The 20,596-nt window shown below is 36.1% G+C and overlaps 1 protein-coding gene across 1 annotated transcript in view; it reads right to left on the reverse strand.

Moving 5' to 3' along the window:
- The window catches only part of nbas (NBAS subunit of NRZ tethering complex), a 274,777-nt gene that overhangs the window by 178,140 nt on the left and 76,041 nt on the right, over nt 1-20,596 (reverse strand). Inside the window, exons 27-30 of the mRNA XM_088938542.1 lie at nt 20,093-20,155; nt 16,720-16,842; nt 16,353-16,455; nt 7,390-7,619 (exon numbers count right to left, since the gene is read on the reverse strand). Of these exons, the coding sequence (XP_088794668.1) occupies nt 7,390-7,619; nt 16,353-16,455; nt 16,720-16,842; nt 20,093-20,155 (519 nt within the window). The remainder of the gene's footprint in view (nt 1-7,389; nt 7,620-16,352; nt 16,456-16,719; nt 16,843-20,092; nt 20,156-20,596) is intronic.

The following is a 20,596-nucleotide window of genomic DNA, read 5'->3' on the forward strand; positions in this document are numbered from 1 at the left end:
AGTCTGTCTAGCTTGGCATTCTATCCAGAGAATAGTTCCTCTTGTCTTGAGCTGTATTCTTCTGAGATAAGCTTTGGGTTGCCACAACCCATTACTATCAATAAACAGCTTTCAGATGATGGATGGGTGGATAGATATGTGATTAGACACTGTAGTTTCAGTTTGCTCCCTTAGAAACCACAAGCACGTATTTGTAAGCTCTCCTATTCAATAATGTCAGGTTCTGTGCTCATGCCTCATTAACTGGCGAGATTTCTGATATTAATGGCAAAGCTGTTAGTAAATAAATCCTAAGTTTGGCCTCTCGATCTAACACATCTTGTGAACTTCCTGTTCATGGTAAAGGAATAAGGCTACGCAGACGTTGTCATAAAACAACATGGTCATGTAGGAATGTTAACTCAGATGGGCTGCTCTTGTGCCAGAGGGAGGTTAAGCTCACAGAACCATAAATTCAGCAGAAGGTTCTGTGATAGAAAACAGACAAATGTATGTTAAAACTACTAGTTCATGCCAAAACAAATGTAAACCATTGATTTATCATTAAGATAATACCATGGCAACCAGAAATTTAACCAGCGGTATTGGAATTCAGGAAGCAAGGTAAAATCTACATGAATTCTTGTTCTGTCTTTAATTAAATGGCTAATTATAATACAAAAGGTGAAACAAACAGTGATTTGATTGCAGCAAGCAATGAGAAAGGATTTCAGATTGAAAAAAAAAACAAAATCCAAGCCACGTGGACCAGGTGTATCTGTTGAAATGCCAAGGGAACCCTCTAGTGGAAGAATGAGGTAAGACACCTATTGCTCATTGAGAGCAAAATTAAATTTCATACAGAGAAAATACATCTCTACTTATTGGGAAAAAAGCTAAGCAAAATACTGAATGCATCACTACATGATAATCTTAACTCAAAATAGTTACAAAAACAGTAAACTCACTAAATTAAAAAATACAATATTATTTACCTCACTTCAAGACAGTAACATACCACGCTTGTTCAGGGTCAAATGAAAGGGCAAAACCAAAGCAGAGACTCAGACATTACAAGTTTCAAGTTTTAAAAATTCAATTCAAATTCATCCTGTCAAGATGGAAGGCAATCACAAACCCCTAGAGGCATATTTAAACGAATATTTAAATATTAGATCTAAACTAGCCTGCCAGAACCCCAGTAGACAGGGCAATAGAATGTCTTTGATGAAACTGATAGGTGGAAAGTAAAGAAAAGCAATAGGAGTGAAGGGACCAAACCTATTACGAGGAGTGTCACTTCAGTCAAGAGTTTGCCTAGACTGGATCAAAGTTTGATGTACAGCTCTACCCTCTTTAGTCACTGTCGGACCTCCATTCAAGCCTGACAAACACCAGACCAACAGTGTCTGGTCCATGCACACCACATACCCAAGAAGTCCCTAAAGATCAGGTGGTGGTCTATTTTCCCTTTATTCACAGCCAAAGCATAAGAGGAAGTCTCCATTTTGCGGACATTCTAAGAGGAATGGTAATTCACAATTACATTTGCTTGGGGTTTAAAGCTTGATACTGGTAGTGTAGAACATTACTTTGTAGCAAGATAATTCTGTCATTTCCATAAATTTAATCCTCTGTACCTCTAACACATTGCATTGTTTTACTGGTAGGAATTTATTACTGAGGTACCTTCCTTCATATGTCACAGCTCTTCTCACAGGTTTAACTCTCTCTATCCTAATTCTTTCCCCCTTCCTTGAATTTGTGTTGGCAAGTACTGGACTAATTATCACATTCACCTGATTATGTTTGCAGAGCAGATTTTCTAAATTGGTTTTCAGCCTATGTAGAGAGGGATTCATAGTATACTCTAGGTCTTACGTTCAAAAGCACTTGCAGCAGGATCTAAGGTTTTAGTTAAATGTCCTATTTCTCCTAGAATATGTGCATAATTGACTGGAGGTTCAAGAAAACCAAAAACACAACACCGTACGTTAACATATTACCGTACCATATTACAGTCACAGAGATGTATTCTTTTCTTACACTGCAATTTAAAAATAAATAATCTTACATAATGCAGTATTTAAATGGTGCTTACTGTACATTTATATAACTATTGAGCAAGAAATACAAAACAAAAACACTTAAATGTTTTTTGCTGTAATAGCGGGTACATACAACCAATTACAAATAAATCAGAGACTACTGTGCAATAGTCCAATTTTAGAACTTGTGGACCAACAACTTCACGGTCTTACCCTGCATGTGCTGGAACCCTGTAATTTCATATTCAGAAGGTAATAAGGATTGCAAACATAGAACATGAGAACTATCATTGGTAAATCACAGGTATCGCAAGTAAATCAAGTTAACTGACTGACAGTGAAAAAATAATAATCAAGTATTGTTCTACTGTACATGTTTAATGTATGTACAATCACAGAAAAGTATTGATTCAAAAAGAAAAAAAATTCTCTCATTCTAAGTGTGCTATTGAAATACATATTGCACATGGAAAACAAATATTTAAAATGTAACAAGTTTAAAAGTAACATTGTGTATACTGTATCAATACAGATAGAAGCGGTCATAAAATTATTTTAATAAAATACAGAATATATGCTTGAATCACATGGTAGAATAGTGCCTAATGAATACGCCTAGTTATAATGCTTGATGAATATCAATATCAATGCAAGAAATTTAGGTACAGTATATATTCATTAGACTGTATATAAAATCACAGCCATAACGTATTGTGTAGCAAAATATCAAAGACAACCCCATTTGGCAAATATAGAATATTATAGCTAATTTTCTAAAATAACACAGAGTTTGACAGTAATAAAATGGAGAAACTTTGCAATGCTTAAAGAGCTTATTGTGGTTCCTTTGGGTTTTAGCTACTGATTTCTGCATTTTTTTAAAATCCGGATTATAAGTTCTAATGGGAATGACATGTCCCCCACATAGGGAAAAGACTGAACTAATTTAATTTAACATAACTTGTGCACAATAGTACCTTGAGAAATTAACCATCTTCAGAAATCTCTTTCTAGCTTTCCTAACATTAACAGACATGTTTGGGAATTGGATTGGTATTGCTGACAGTTTAAAGACCCTCTGGCAAACAAAGCGCTGTTTCATTACAGAAATAATGCACAAATTTACATAAATACATGCAGTTAAGTGTGTTAGTCTGTTCTTTGTAAAACAACATTCAGCAAACCAGAATTTATGGATTAAGCTGGAAGCATGCTTTACTGGGGTATGTTTCAATGTTCGACTTTTAACAGACTTATTTTTTCTGTTAAAATAACTGAACTGAATATATGTTTGTAACTGAATATGTTACAAAGGAAATGACCAGTATTCTAGTCCACACTGTTGTTACAAATGGGGGGCTACGAAAATTGGTGAAAATCAGGAACTGACTGAGCGGTTTAGTTAATAAGTGAACTAATTATTAATAACCACCAACTTAATATCTCCAGAATATACCCAAGCACGAGAGACATGTGAATTCTTTGTTCTCCAGCACAGCTTGGGTGAAAAGAGTAATAATGCAGGGACACTTGATTAAACAAATATTTGTTGCAATGACAAAACACAAACTACACTGCACACAAGTTACTCTATGCACAGCATTTACAGACAACACATTTCAGAGGCCTAGCATTCTAATCACACACAAAAAAAAACAGACTTCTGCAAGTATTAAAATCTTAATGCCTACAGAGGTCACATAAGAGATAGACTTCTAACTAAATGCAATACAACCTGCAGTTAAATCCCCCTTTCTGCACCCTGGATGCCACACAATAAATGGGACCCTGTATCCCTATTCATAAAAATGCACCCTAAGTAGGAAAGACATTTCAAACTGAGGTATCTTTAACCTGGGAAACCCAAGTTCCCTAAAAACACAGAATAGCAAGCTCTCCCTAGCAAGGTTCAAATGCTTAGCATCAGTCAGGGTTTCTTTGGATGATCATGAAGTAGGGGCTCTCGCCTAGCGCAAACTTCAAGTTCCAACTCCTCCAGACTCTTGTCTCTCCTCTCCATCTTCCTTGTTCTCCACTGTGCTCCTAATGTGATATTATATTGTGTGCGTCTGTACTGCTCATATGACAAGCATACCAAGGTAAACCGTACAATGGTTTCTGATCAAGGGACCCCCATATCTCGACCAACATCCTCTCTGCTTTGAAGCTAGGTGTTTACTCTGCCTAGTGTCACAAACGTTATCTAAAATATAAGAGAGACTTCTCAGTCACCTAAATATTTACCTCACATTATACATATCTGACAACTTTGAACAAAAACATTTCAGGGAATTATTTTTCAGACACATGTGACGTTACACATTGCTAACCAACATCGTGCTGCTTGCACATATCCAAAATGTGACTGATGAAAGATGCATACGTTATGGTCAAACAACCTGTATTCACATAATTTAGAATTGCTTAAATACCTATAAACACCACATAGCCTGCTCACAATTTAAAGGGAAATACATAATGTCTTATATCAGGTGATGATTGTCAGAGAGGTCTGGGAAGGATAAGGCAAGGTACAAACCTGTTTCAGAAAACATTCATAAAGCATTGTCACCTTTATCATTTTCCATCTACATGAAAGAAATTAAAATGGAGGGAACTTTTGTTATTCTATTAAAATATACAAATGTTATGGCCTTTGTAAGATTATTTACTGATGTATATAGAATGTTGGAAGAAAGCATCCTTATTTTTGATATCACGGTTCAGTATAGGAGCTTGAATATTAAGAGTAGGGGGGAAAGTGGCCAGAATTGTTAATATTTCTATTAAAATAACTGGTCAACCATAGAAACATTTTAAAGAGCTGTATTATATTGCAGTTCAAAGGAAAGCTCAGCTTATTGTTGATGACCCCTCCCACCCTGTCCATTCCCATTTTCAACTGCCACCTTCAGGGAGGTGGTTTAAAATGCCTGTGGCCAAGAAAAATGTATACAAGAAAGTTTTTGTTTTCTGTGCAGTCTAGTATAGTTAATGCAAAGTGACTGTTTTGTGTATGAGGCTATCAGGTTAGAGTAATGATAGTGTAATATTGGCAAAGTGAAATATGTGTTTATGTATTCTTACATGTAAGCTGTTTCTTTTTAACATGTATTTACTGTATTATCTATTGTTTGTTTTCAACATGTATTTATTCTGCTGGGTCGTATTTGATTTTGTAGTTTTTTATGGTAAAGCCCCCAAAAATTCCACCCTTTTGGATGTTATATAAATACATTTATAAATGATTTTTCTACGTTTTATCAAATTAAACATGACATTTATCATTCATCCAAATGAGGCATCATATAGGCAACACTGTATCACTTTCCATTCTCAGTGACTACTTTTTTGTACATGTCTGCTTGTACAAAACATCAAAGCTCAGTATACCCTTGTAACACACTGCAGATTTCTTTTCTATTAATTCCGTATGATGTGCATTTCATCAAGCCCAGATGTTAAGCCACTAATCCATGTGTGTAAACCATCAACACCGAGCTACAATAATTTCCTTCAGGTACTACGCTGTGTATATTATTAAAATCTCTGATGAACAAATAATGTATTCCCCTCAGCTCAAAGTAGGGGAACTAATGTTTAAATGCAGAATTAATGGAGGCCAAAATTAGGTACAAAATCTTCTATAGATCAAGATCATTAACAGTCTTCCATTTAAAAGCACAGTCCACTTGAAGCATCCTATTAAGAATTGTATACAGAAAATCTACATTTCAATTATGTACATACAATTATGTACATACAAAATTAAAACTACAGCTCTGACCATTGATTAACACCAGAGATCAGCATCCTTTGCCATCTCAAGAACATAATTTCATACCCTGGTTGTGACCTTAAGCAGCTCAATGTCAAGCACCATTAACAGATATAGACATCTCCTTTATAGCAATTAAAATATAATAAAAAAGATTAATAATACAAACACTAAACCTATCCTTAAAATTTCTATTATAATTCAATATAGTTTCATAGAAATTATGATGGTTTCCTTGTTTTGGAAATGTAGGATTTTTTTTGCTGAATATTCCTAAAATCCAGACCTTATTTGCTGAGTGTCAGGCTTCAAAGGACACTACAAAATAATACCAATTTCACAAAATTTATTTTTTTCTTTCTTACCATATGGCTCATGCATAAAACTAAGCAAAAAGTCTGTAAACAGCTGAACATGGATAACAGCCTGATTATTGCTTTTTTTCCATATTTGCAGATGATAAGGTTTTAAATGTAATAAAGCAAATAGAGTAAAACCATTATATTTAATTAAATGTGAATTAACTACATATGGGTTTTCCCCTTTTTATAGTGTCTTACTAATAATGTAAGCTACAAGCCCCACTATAATGAGAGGCAGTCAATCAAAGCAAATGCTACTGATTACAAATATGTTTGTAATATGTAATAATAAGTAGAGGTGTTAGATACAGAATCCACATTAAATGAGACGAAAAAGTTTCTAACAATAAACGGGGCAAATAAATAATAGCAACTTGCTACTGCATTTAAGATACTAGCAATGTCTATTTTTTTATTTTTTGTGATTTTGATTTTGTTATGCATGAACACCTGAAAGTACGGCTTGATGCTCCACTTCATAAAAGAGAAACTACAAAGTAATTTCCTTTATTTATGGGGGAGGCATGGGAATAAAAGTTGGCTGTTATGCATTTTCAGGAGTGAAACACTTATATTGCATTAATTAGTATGTAATATTATTGGAGATGCTTTTGGTTGCTTACATGCTTTCAGCAGTAAGTGTGTAATAGATGATGTACCTGGACAGGTACATCAGAATATTCAGCACTAGTTGCAGCCTACTAGGCCATGAAGTGCCTAATAAAAATATTATGGGAAACAAAACCTAATAACATATGTAATGCAATTCGTAAAACAGAGATTATTAATGAAAACTTAAAGTAATGAGACACTCCTTCACTGTAATTTACAAAAACTAACCCAATTATCGGTCTTCACCAACCTTGACCTTGCTGGCCAATAATAAAAGGTCTTTATTTTCTTTTCTTGAAATACAGACAACCAATAGTGTTAAATTTTCCTTAGCCAGCAATTACAATAAATTTCAGACAAGCCTGCTGAAACTGTCAACTACGTTAATCGATCGTCTTATTTGTTATTACAAAAGCTATAATCGCTGAACTGAAACACACAAAAAATAATAAAATCTTACTTGATTCCTTCAAGCAATCTTCTACTGATTAAAAAAAGAAATCAACAATTCATTCTTTGCTTAAAAAAAAACTTGCAAAGAAGAACTTTTAAAAACTCCCAGAGGGTAGACCTAAAATTGAGTTTGTTATTTTTTACATAAAATAATTACCTGGCCAAGTGCATGCAGTTGTCAGTCAGGGCTGTGGAGGAGTTGAAGTATTCCCTTGCTGCTGCCAGAACCAATTCAATGCTCTTCTTGTAGCTGACCTTGGACTGTGCTTTTCCTCGGAAGGCCACGTTAACGGGAGTGTCCTGCGATAGAGCACTGCAGTGCATCATCTGCCCAGCCAGGCGAATATTTTCCAGGCGGCTGGAGCACAGCAGGCTTTCTGTAAATATCTGAAGTTGAAAAGAGTGTCAGAACTACTCCAAGGGAAACTGAGCATTGCTGTAAGCTACTGTATATCATCACAAAAACTTTTTTTTTTTTTTACAATTTAGTGTGATAAATTGTAAACCACCCAACAAAAACACATAAAAGAAAGAAAAGACAACCTGAACAAATCGACATTTTTCAAATGTGAAAGACATACTTCGCTACTACAAATTCACCTCCATGAAGAGAAAGGTATTCATAACCAGAAAGGATTTGTTTCTACATCTCCATGGCAGATCTTCGGTCTTAAGTGACACAAAAGGGGGTCAAACAACAGTTTAGAAATTTAAGCTGAAAAGTCAAAAGGTTGTGATGGGTGCTGCTATTTGATTGTGCTAAATGTATTGTTTTTCTGAACATTTGCACCTTTGTTTCAGTCAGAAATGTCGTAACTGTGGATTACTTCTGGTGCTGACAGACCTATGCTTTGGTCCTTAGAGTCTGTTTTTTATGGGAGTATCACATAAGATAAGATCACTTTATTGGCCATATACAATTTCTTGTATTAGGAATTTGTCTTTTCGCATGGAATACAATTTGCTTAATGCTAGATACATGCGAAGTGTTTGTAAGTGCACTCAAAACATTTGGCTTTTAAAATACTTAACATAAATATTTATTAATATATAATAATTTTAAACAATATTTAAAAAGAATACAGATCATAAATTGGGTAATGTTTTCATAGAAAATTAAGAAAGATTTTACCATAAATGAGTGGAGGCCATACAGCTAGTTTGACTGGAAGTGGCTAATTGATCTGAGGATCTCATCTTAATGTTTCTTTAAAGAAGCCAGCCATCACTTTTAAAAAGTGGCAAGATAGCTTCTTCCAGGCTCAACAACCCAACAAACTTTACTTGTTCGGGAAAGAGTACAAAATGGTGTTCTGTCTAAAATATTAAATGTATTTTACTTTTTATATGGAACATCATCATGACAAAATATGCCAAAGGACATGTCTATTATGAATGTTGCTTGTTGGTTAAAAAAAACTAACTTTTCTAAATCCATGCTGAATACCCCAGAATCCTGCACAGAAGGTTCTGTAGTTTAGTTTTAATTATCATCTCCACAATGTTATATGAAATTGCCATATGACTTACCGTCCTATAATTACTTGGTTCAAATTTATCGTTCTTTGTGTGGACGGGTGTTTCATTATCACATTTTCTACTCAATGGGTATTTGTCTTAAGTGACTGTTTAAAGAATTTAACAGCCAATAAATAATATTACTCATTTGCATTAGCACGAAAGGTGGTATATACTATACTCAGAAGCTGGAGACTTATTAAGTGCTTCTAGTAAATGTAACACATATGTCTCTTTTATGCTAGTATTAATATATAGATTTCTTTTCTCAGCCTTACGTACAGTTGCAAGAAAAAGTTTGTGAACCCTTTGGAATTACCAGGATTTCTGCATTAATTACTCATAAAAATGTGGTCTGATCTTCAGCTAAGCCACAATAATAGACAAACACAATCTGCATAAAATAATAGCACACAAACAATTGTACGTCTTCTTGTCAATATTGAGCAGATCACTGAAACATTCACAGTCCAGACTGGAAAAAGTATGTGAACCCCTTGTATTTATTAACTGGTAGAACCTCCTTTAGCAGCAATAACCTCCACCAAACGTTTCCTGTAGCTGCTGATGAGACTTGCAGAACGGTTAGGAGGAATTTTAGAGATAATTTAATTTGTAATTATTCCTCCTTACAAAACTGTTTCAGTTCATTGATATTTCTGGGATTTCTCACGTGAACATCTCTCTTCAGGTCGTGCCACAGCATCTCAATTGGGTTGAAGTCTGGACTCTGACTTGGCCATTCCAGATCACGAATTCTGTTCTGTTTAAGCTATTCTGTTGTTGATTTACTCCTGTGTTTCGGGTCATTCCCTTGTTGCATCACCCAACTTCTATTAAGGTTCAGGTGACGGACTGCTACCCTGACATTCTCCTGTAAAATTTCTTGACACAGTTTTGAATTCATTTTTCACTCTATGATAGCAAGCTGTCCAGGTCCTGAGGCAGCAAAGCAGCCCAAAAGCATGATGCTCCCTTCACCATGCTTCATGGTTGGGATGAGGTTTTGATGTTGGTGTGCAGTGCTTTTTTTCCTCCAAACATAGCAATGCGTGTTTCTGCCAAAGAGTTAAACTTTTGTCTCATCTGTCCACAGAAGACTGTCCCAGAAGCATTGTGGAACATCCAGGTGGTCTTTTGCAATCTTGAGACGTGCAGTAAGGTTTTTTTTGGAGAGCAGTGGTTTCCTCCGTGGTGTCCTTCCATTAACACCATTCTTGTTCAGTGTTATTCTTATAATGGACACATGAACAGAGACTTTGGCAAGTTCAAGAAGTTTCTGCAGGTACTTTGCTGTTACCCTAGGGTTCTTTTTCACCTACTTCAGCATTGCACACTGCACTCTTGCCATGATCTTTGCAGAATGCCCACTCCTAGGGAGAGTAACAACAGTACTGAATTTCCCCCATTTGTAGACAATTTGTCTTACTGTGTGTAGGGGTTTTGTGCTTTTAGTGGGACAATTATTAATTGTAGCAGTAAATCACAAAATGATTCTTCAATGGCTATTAGAAAATCAACCTTGCGGAACAACTCAGCAACACACACACATGGATACTAATACACGAGAATACATTTATGTGCATTTAAACATAACAGATCTTAAAGTGAGGGTTAGCAGAATACAAAAGGTATATATTCAATCGCGAAGAGTTACAAATATCAAGAGTTGCATACTTTCAGTATACCATTAATTTATACTGTTTCGTTAATGAGCTTTTTGATTACAACTTCTACACTAGATACTCAAAAGCAAGTAAATAACTCATGAATTAAATTGACATCAACTGGGATTGAGGTAACAATTGAATTCTCGAGCTGCAATGTAGAATGTTGAATACTCATCCAATTTATGTGGATTCAGATCTCCCGTGGACACAAAGGAACAGCAACAGACTGTTGCTGCATTCAAACGGCATCCTCTGGCTCAGTGCCAGTCAGTCCTGGTGCGGCTGGAGGTGTGAGAGTAAGAGGGAGAGATTCCTGCTGTGGCACAGTGGCAGTGCCTGAAAAATGACTGCAGGTCCCAGCAAGTCACACTCTAGACGGGAAGAAGTCCAGTTCGTTCCCGATGTAGTGCTAGTCCTGAATACTAAGATTCAGCTATCAACAGTTCCGACCGTAGTTCACTCAATCAGGCGAGCACTCTGGTGGGTTACCAGCGGTTCACGAGGCTTGCTGCTGGGCTAACCTCCGGCAGATCCTTTGGTTACGCGCGGGGAAACCTCCGGTCTCAACTCTTAGAACAAGGTAAAGTCCTGGCACTCAGACACACTGGCCATCACGTGATTATCCGAGCTGAGTCTGAGGAACTATGGTCGTTTATTGGTTGAAAGTTATGCGGGCATTAGGTTACCCCACTCTACCAGTTCCTGCTTAGCTGATCAAGGTGCAGGATGAGTAACAATGCTCTCTGACCTTAGAGTTGTAAACAACTTGGGATGAGTCTCTCCCTTGGAATCTCCCAGACAGAATGGCACCAGAGATGACCATTCATTAAGGTGGCTGGAGAATCTCAGTGCTGGGAGCTGTTCCTTATCAAAAAACTCTATCAAACAGAAAAACACCTTAAATCTGAACCACATGGAATAGCCTCTCTTTGTCAAGCACGACAGAGATGAGGGAGAGAGACTGGCGGGGGGACAGCAAACTTAATACCTTATTAATACGCATTGCCGCTACATGTAGATTGACGAACACCCAGGCCTTAGAAACACTTTTGTAGCCTTTTCCAGATTTATGCATCTCTACAATTCTTCTTCTAAGATCCTCTGATATTTATTTTGATCGGGGCATGGTTCACATGAACAGCTCTTTCTTGAGAAGAGCAGACTCTGTTAGTAACCAACCTTTGTGTGTCTTTTTTATAGGACAGGGCAACTCCAACCCACACCTCCAATCACATCTCAGCTGACTCCAATTAGCTTTTGGAGAAGTCATTAGCCTAGAGGTTCACATACTTTTTCCAACCTAGACTGTGAATGTTTAAATTATGTGTTCAGTACTGACAAGAAGAAGTACAATTGTTTGTTTGTCATTAGTTTAAGCAGATTGTTTGTTTATTATTGTGACTTAGTTGAAGATCAGACCACATTTTTATGAGTAATTAATGCAGAAATCCAGGTAATTCCAAAGGGTTCACAAACTTTTTCTTGCAATTATGTGTTTTTGGTTTCTTCCTTTGTAAACACCCAAGTGAATTACTCATTTAATACATTAAATATTCCCCTCCCATCTTAAGGTTTCCTATTGTCATCTCTGAGACTGTTTGCTTCATCTTTCACTGTTCATGTGAGTTTTAAATACTTTTTTGACATAATCCTTTTTCCACATTTAATAATACTCAACACTCAGGCACAAAGAAATATGTACTTCATAACTGCTGTCTGTAATTCATATTTTAGAACTTATATACATGAAGGTCATAACCCTTGGAAATTATGTTTTTGATTCCATAATCACTATGGTAAATGTTCTAACATCTCACTGATCTGTACCCTTGTGGTCTTGTAAGTCTTGCATGTTTCCCATTCAAAATGAGAGTATATGGACTAAAAATGCAGGACATGTTGTTTTCAGCTAAAAAAATTGCAATCACTCAAAAAAGCCGAAATAGCTAGACATAAGAGATAAAAATGATCTATTGCCACTTCCAAAACTGCTGATCAGTAGCTGCTATTCAAACACCATTGCATTTCAACAGTATCTTCTTTAACACCAATGTGGTGTCCCATAATGATGAACCCGGAGGGCCCAATATGAAAAAAAAGATTAAATAATATAAATGGCTTAGCTTTACAAAACTTTCTTTTCCTTATATAATATACAAAATGCAGTATCCTGCATAATGCTACTATACAGACAGAAGCACAAACACATAAGTCAAAGTAAAATTAGTGAGACATTTTTCTTTGGATGTTACTTAGAATCTCACAAGGGTTCCATTAGATGGCAGTACTCAGGAATAAAAAATACTGTAGTCATATATTAATGTCAACTCAATATATAAGTTTTTATGTTTAAGAAACTTTCAAAATCTAAAAAATGATTTAAGAACCATCCCTGAGCAATAGAAAAAGGTTTACTATATGCATTTTTTTATTCCTTGCTAGCCAGAGGCTATTTTTCCTTCTACAGAGAGACATTTAAACCCTTGCATTTTATAATTTATGATTGGTTGTTTCTTTGCAACCTGATCAAATCTTAACATCATCTTAAAATGTGACTGACATTATTACATACTATAGGTATTCTAGAATTCACCTGACAACTATCTTTCCTCAAGATAAAAATGTCAGCAAACAATGCCCATAGTTCATTTGGGATTTACACTGAATATAGAATGCAGTAACTAAGGAATTAGCTAAGGAATTAACAGAATGGAAAGATCTAATCTATAGGCCATTCCAAAACAGTTCAATTCAAAATAACATTTAAAGGTCCACATTTAAAGGTTTGCATAGGTTAATGGGTGATTTAGTTAATCGGTGAACTCAAAAGGCAAGCATCTGCCTTCATTTTCTTCCAATCTATAGTGAGTGATCAGGTTTGAATTTGTACGCTTATGTTTCCTATTAAATATCCTATGGCTATAATTTGAAAAATGATCATTTAAATGAGCAGCTGAGATGGTCTTCATTTTCAGTTCCATAATTATTCTATGAATATAAAAATAAATTAAATTTCTGAAATCATAGGTAGATGAGGATACCCACTGCATAAAAACAGAAAAAAGTATCATCTATTACTGTTAGATAACATAATTCTTTGTCAGTTTATGCTTGAGATCACGATCTCCATGTTGGTTTTTTGTCATTTTGAAAAGGGATACTTATAACTTTCATGAAGATTCAAAAATACTACATCCGAAACACATTAGAAATTATGAGTATGTAATTTTCTGCTCAAACAAAGAATTGTTTATTTTCGTTTTGAAGGATATTTACAACATGAAATTTAGTCTCTATTTTCCAGGATGAAAAAGGTAGCAGTCTGGCTTTTTTTTTGCTTAATAGTATTTTCTTTACTGAGATAACTTGTGGTAATCTGGAAGAATAGATACTAATACCAATAGATGCATACCATAACATTTTGCATATGGCTTCCTATGTCACTTTAATAGAAAATGTTGCATTGGAGATTTCAAATTTTCAATAAATTGTAAAAATGCAAATACACCCCTCCACACTTCCTTACTTCATTAGATAACTAACTTTGATATTCATTGTTGACTCACACAATTGATTCTAAGCCCTTAAGGTTAATTTTCACTAACAGAATAAAAAAGCATAAAGCACATACAACCAGACAAACTATAAGAATATTTGTATTTCATCTCAACTTTCTGGCTACTGCAACTGAGTAAAAGTCTGGCACCAACATCCAGTATGTGATTAAGAGAAATGGATTTTTATGTTTAGAAATAATATATAACTCCAGAAGGCAGTTGTTTTGAAAAATTAACAAGGATTATCAAAAGCAATAGGGAGTCTGTATTGGTTTTAGAGTATTAAGCCAAAATGACCAGAAGAAATATAAGCATTACAAAAACAGTACAGATAATTGGAAAGATTTACCATTAGATAAATGTTGGGTTCAAGGACGATTCCCAGAAGGATAGTGGAAAAAAAAACAATTAAGCATTGAAAGTCTACATCAATACAAGATGCAAAGTGTCTGGCAAGAGTCTTCATTTAGAACACTAGTGTATTTTAGGTGTACTATTGTATCATATAATATATCAATGCAACTAAATGTAATCATAAATCGGACATTATACAGTACTCAGAATATTAGTATTTTTAAAGTTTTCATGTTACAATGGTTTTATATATATATACAAAAATATATTTTACTTTTTTTGCTATTCATCTTTCTTCGTGGAGTTTCATTAGCTTATTCTATAAACCCATAAGCAGCAGAAGGTGGTGGTGAGACACTCCAGAGATAAGCTGGAATGTGTTAAGACCTCATATGCATGACAGAATTAGAGAACTGTCCTGAACCGGTGTGAAGCCAATGTCCTATATAAAGGTTCAGTGAGTAAACAGTCTAGTGCAATGCAAGGGAGTCAAACAGTCGGTATCAGCAAGTGACAGTCTCATGGGGAGGCTCCTCAAGTTTCCTCCTGAACTGATAGACCTTACTGTGATAGGAACACTGAGAAACCGGGTCTTGCGGTGAGACGCAGGATGAGCGATTTTCTCACTGGCAGGTACGTCAGTACGGGGCAAACGGGATAGAGCCTTTCTAACCAGCTTGGCCCTCACTGCCATACCTGACAGTCATACCCAGCACTGCCAGAGGGACTCTGAGAAGCTGGCTCTTGCAGTGAGATGGCTGGTTACATCAGGTACATCAGTAACCACGGAAGGGTCAGGTTCCAGTACAATCCTAGAGGCATTCAAGCAATGTAACAGACAGCCAGCTCTAGAGAGACAGTAGGACTGTCTGAGTGAAAGCCAGCTTGTAGTGAAGGGTCCTCTACCGTTGAGTGAGATGTGCTGGGAGCTTCGGGGAAGCTGAGTCTCATGGTAAGATGTCGTAGTAATGGAAGATGAATGGGATGAATGGGATGAAACTCCCAGGCTAGAAGTGAGCGACTTAGGAGTAGACCACTCAGGTTGTGGAGAGCAGGAAAGCTGAAGAGTAGCAGCCTCAGTTGATTCCGTTTGGCCGGTCTCGCTCTTTACCTGTCTTCCTTTCCTTGTGAGAGCCTTCCCTGCTCTCAATAACCTTAACCATATGTATCTAGGAGCCACCTACCCCTAGACATTTCGCTCCTATCCCTGGAACCATCAGTGACCTTGTGTCTCAACACGAGACTGAGCTTTCTGAGCTTCCCCTGGAGCTCCAGACATGCCTCACCCAACCAGAGTGGATACAGAGAAAATCCTGTCGCCCTGCTTTCCCTAGACCAGGATGTGCCGCAGTGCTCAATCCTCTTCCGGGACTGCACTGTAACCTGTCCCTTCTGTGGTTTAGATGTTTCTCCCAGCCTCTCACCGAAAGACTTCTCACTGTCCCCCCTGAAAGAGAGGCTCTAACCTGCTCATCCCTCAATGACAAACCTGCCAGTGAGAAACTTGCTCATCTGGCGTCTCACCACAAAACCAGATTTTCGCACTGCTCTCATCACAGTGAGGTCTAGATATCTGTGTGCTGAATTCAGGAGCCTCCCCGAGACTCCATTTCTCTTTGCCAAACCTGTTAACGAGGGTCTGACTCCCCTATGTAGACCTAAATTGTGTACTCACTGAACCTTTATATAGGACACTGGCTTCACAATGGTTCAGGCCCGTTCTCTTATGCATATTTAGTCTTAACGTATCCCTTTGTATATATGGAGTATGTCACCAGCACTTTCTAGTGGCTTAACCCTTTATTTGACACTCTAGATACTACTCATTTCAGCAGCATGTAGACTCAGATAGCACTGATGCTAATATGCAGGTGACTTGTTACTTTAGTGTTAAATTGTCACCTTACAACCAATTAAAATATAAAGAAGAAGAAGAAGATACAAGATGGAATGGGAGTAGCAAGAGTCTATAAAAATATGAGAAAAATAAAAGATGAAGGTTTATTAAGACATTAACACACCTGATAACATGTGTCTGGTTCCAGGCAGTTATACACATTCTGCTGCATATCCAATAAATCCTGGAGCAATCCTCTCCAGTGACCCTCACTTACAGGTGGATTCCTAGGAGCAAATCAATAATATAGTCATTCATTATAGCTCTCTTTCGAACAACAACTCCATACTGCAAAGCTGCAACACTTGCCAGAAAAAAAAATGAGCAGCAAAATCATTTCCCTGTTCATCTCTACAAATCTAGTGTAATTCATTTATAGCCCAAAGAAATACTTATAAGTTATGCATTAAAATAATGTTGATGAATATAAGCAAACATGCATACTGCATATGGAGGGCAAATACTCTGCTTCTATCTGTGCTTTAACATACTTGCGTCCAGTGTATCGGGTGAGCTTAACCATCAGCTGATAAGCTTCCTCACGGCTGGATTGGCTGGACTTCACAAATGAAATGGGTTTTTGAAGTCTGTGCTTCTCCAAAATCTCAGCAACACTGAACCAGTAAAAAACACAAAGAAAGGGTTTTCAAGGAAATGCAGATCCCAATAATAAACAAATACTGTAATAGTAACAATAAGTAACACATGAGGAAAGTATATGCTGTTTCAAACAACTGCAGCTTTTTTAAGACAGCAACACACAGAATACAAACACAAATCCCTCTTGACCTTTTTCCATGATCTATAAACCATATGGTGTGTTGTGCTTCTTTCCTAGGGATCTGGAGTTTCCAATGACTTTTACCTAAGCCTCATCAAAACCTAGCTCACATTTTACAGATGTTTTCATACAGTAACATAATTTGTTATGGGAACCAGATGGTGTTTTATGTAACATTCATGTACTTATTTAGGTAATTATTAATGTTTATTTAGGGCACTTTATATAAAAACAAACACATTTCTATTCAATTCAAAATACATCAGGGATAAAGCAGAATTACAAATCAGGCATTAAATAAGCTATTATGTGCTGTACATTTATCATAATTTATAATCACAAGTCAGTAAAAAAATAGTGAATCAAAAACTATGGGGATTCAGCATATTCATATTGTTAGAAAATAAAAATGTACCAAGCAATAGGAAACAATTTGAGGCACCTGAAAAATGGCAGATGTATTCTTTTTTATTCTCTAGCAGTTCTGGAAAGACGGTAATAAATCAGAGACAAACTTGGACAAGACAAACCAATATTTATTATTATTTATTAAGAATCAAATAACACTAAATAGCACCAGTTCCCTCTAACACGTTCTGTATATACAAATGTATGCATTTCAGTGGCCTTCATTCTACAGACTGAGAAACCCAGAAAAGCCTAAATGCCTATTATGAAGGAATATGACACAGACATCTCCTTTCCTACAATATGGATGCCCAAAGTGAATGCGAATCAGTCTCTCTATTCTAAAAATGCATCGCCAATGTAGGAGAGAATGTTCTTAGTCTGAGGATTCCACAATACAGGAAATCTTAATTTCCTAAAATGAATAGAACAGCAGGCCCTATAAAATAAGGCTCAGCTATACAGCTAGTAACTGGTCTCCAAAGACAGAACAAGGTTCTCTTGCATTACACAAACTAAGAAGAGGGTGAGATGGAGTTGTTTATTCTTCTCTCTATATCTTCTCCATAGCTTCTCTCCCTTTCTTCCTCCTTTTCTGTTTCTTTTTCTTTTCATTCTGTATTCTGTGTGTTGATGTTAATCAAGCAAAGTAATTTTCCAGAAAACCCATTTTGATCAATCAAGTTCACCTGCAGTTAAGCAACCCCACCGCTCAAACCATAGCCATTATTTATATTTTCTGAAGCCTTAAACAGAATGTGAACTGCAAATGACAATCCCAGCCCCACCATCTCATAGGTATATACTGTTACAAATAGGGCATTAAGGAAACAGAGAAATACAGAAAATAGAGTGAGTGGGATAATCAATAATTAAAATAATAATCATAACCTTCTAATTGTAAAGACTTTCCCAAGAATATACCTGAATGTTCGGTATAATCAGAAGCACTTGACTGTTCTCTGGTACAGCTTTGGCAAAAATAATAGATCAGGCACAAGGGGTTAAAAAAATAATTATTAATAATGGCAATAGCACACACTAAGAACACACAATACAAAATACAACATACAAGTTACACTATTAGACATCCCAGAGGCTTATGTCCTGGCCACCTAGAAAAACCCTAAACTGCTACCAAGAATTCAAATCCTATATAACACCTAACAAGCACAAAAGAGATATAATTCTGCCTTCTAATCCAAACAGAATATGACCTAAACAAATATGATCCAAACAAGGACCTCCTGCCTGGAGGGTCTTTCTGTCTGTTCTTTCTCCTCTCTGTCTTCCTCTCTTTCTCTTCATCTCTCCTGTCTCCTGTCTTTAATCCTGTTTGTTAGATTTACCAAGAATTTAACTAAGATAAACCAGATAGTTCATTTGTTCGATGTGTCTCAGAACCAATACAATGACAGCAAATACCATAGTACATTTCTTGCTTTGATGCTCCCATGTACTGCAAATGTTGACAATATCTAGATGTTGATCACCTCCCATCTAGCTGTAACAATACATTTAGTTCTACAGGTTTACTGCGTACATTTCCCAAAAATGAAAAACTTGATTAACTATGTACAGGCAATATGCACTCTTCCCAACTGCACAGCTTTCTAAATGTTAAAAGAAACTAAACCCATTTTTTTTAAAACAACAGGCACCAGAACCCAAGGGCAAATCTGATTGCTATCACAACTTACAAGATCTGCAATATATGTAATACATCTTTAAAGAGGAGACAGCTGTTCAAAGATGTTCAAAAATATGAGCTATCCAGGGAACATGTTGAAGAAAAGCCACCACCTCTCAGTTTCTATATGTATTATTTTCATACAACTGCAATAATTAGAATAAAACCAACATATTTAATAAGTATGTACCCTACACTGATGTGTCAGGCAGTTGTGCAGCTTTCTTAAGTCAGAAAGCACTACAATTTTCTCCTTCCTTATAAAGAGGAAGACAGATGCCTCTTCAGATGGTTTTAACAGGACTTTACATGCAGTTTGAGGGTGTTTCATTGCAAATAAAGGAACAAGACCTCTTAGCCCAGTGGATTTGAATACATTCAACACTGACATCATTGCCATTATAAGGTCAACTTTCAGTTTAAAGGCGACCAACAAATTCTTTGTTATGCAAACAAAGAATTAGTGTGATTCGACCTCTACTTGGAAAAGACAGAAAAGTGGTTTAGTGGGTGTGATACCTTTCATAATTACATTCAAGGTGATGTGCAATCTTGGCATCCAAACACCTAATCTATAGATGAGAATATCTGCTGCACTGAAGGCATGATAAGGGAAAATTGTTAAATGTAACCTGCTGTGCACATTTTCTAGGTCTCACTGAAACAACATATGGTGATATAGTGTTAAATTAGTCCCATTAAGAGATGATTTTGAATCAATATCTGCATGCTATCAACAAATAAAGACAAGAACTATCTTTAAAACCACAAATGTGAAGAAAACCACCTCCAGGTCATTAATAAGCAACTGTTTATATAAATCAAGTAATGTCATCCAAAAACAAAGAATACATCTTAAACACCAGATGAAAGTAACACAGGACTAGATAACGGAGAGAGAAAAAGGCTAAGTGCCAGACTTTTTTTTATAAGTTTAGTCAAATAATTCTTACAATTTGACCATATTTACATTTTGATAACATACCTAAGGTGTTTCTCCAGGTGATCCACCTTGTCATGGAGTATTTTGGTCAGGTTTGTTTCAGGTCTATAAGGAAAAAAAGAATTATTCCGTGGCAGTGGATTACAGAGAAAATATGAACAGTAGGCTATAACAAGTAACTTATTCATACTGGTTAATTGTGTTTATTAATTGTTGATCTTTTTTTTTCCTTTGGAAAGTTCATCTGGAATATGTTTCTCCCACATAAAATCTAATTTAACGAGGGGCTATCTTTATAATGAAACTTCAATGTACAGCTTTCATTTGAGCTATCATGTGACTGCTGTCCCTGACCAAATTAAAGTGTCAGTTAAAAAATAACTTTGCAAGCACAAAACATTTTCTTCAAAAGCTTTAGGGTGCATAGGTCAATCATAAAATTACTGCGAACACGATTGTGCCTTACTACGAAATCAACAGAAAAGACTGACTTCTTTTTCTGATACATACTCTCTATGTATTTCTGCTTGTAAAAAAACACTTGGT

This window comes from Atractosteus spatula, chromosome 2 (genome assembly GCF_055471065.1).
Source record: "Atractosteus spatula isolate fAtrSpa1 chromosome 2, fAtrSpa1.hap1, whole genome shotgun sequence".
In the NCBI taxonomy this organism is placed as follows: Eukaryota; Metazoa; Chordata; class Actinopteri; order Semionotiformes; family Lepisosteidae; genus Atractosteus; species Atractosteus spatula.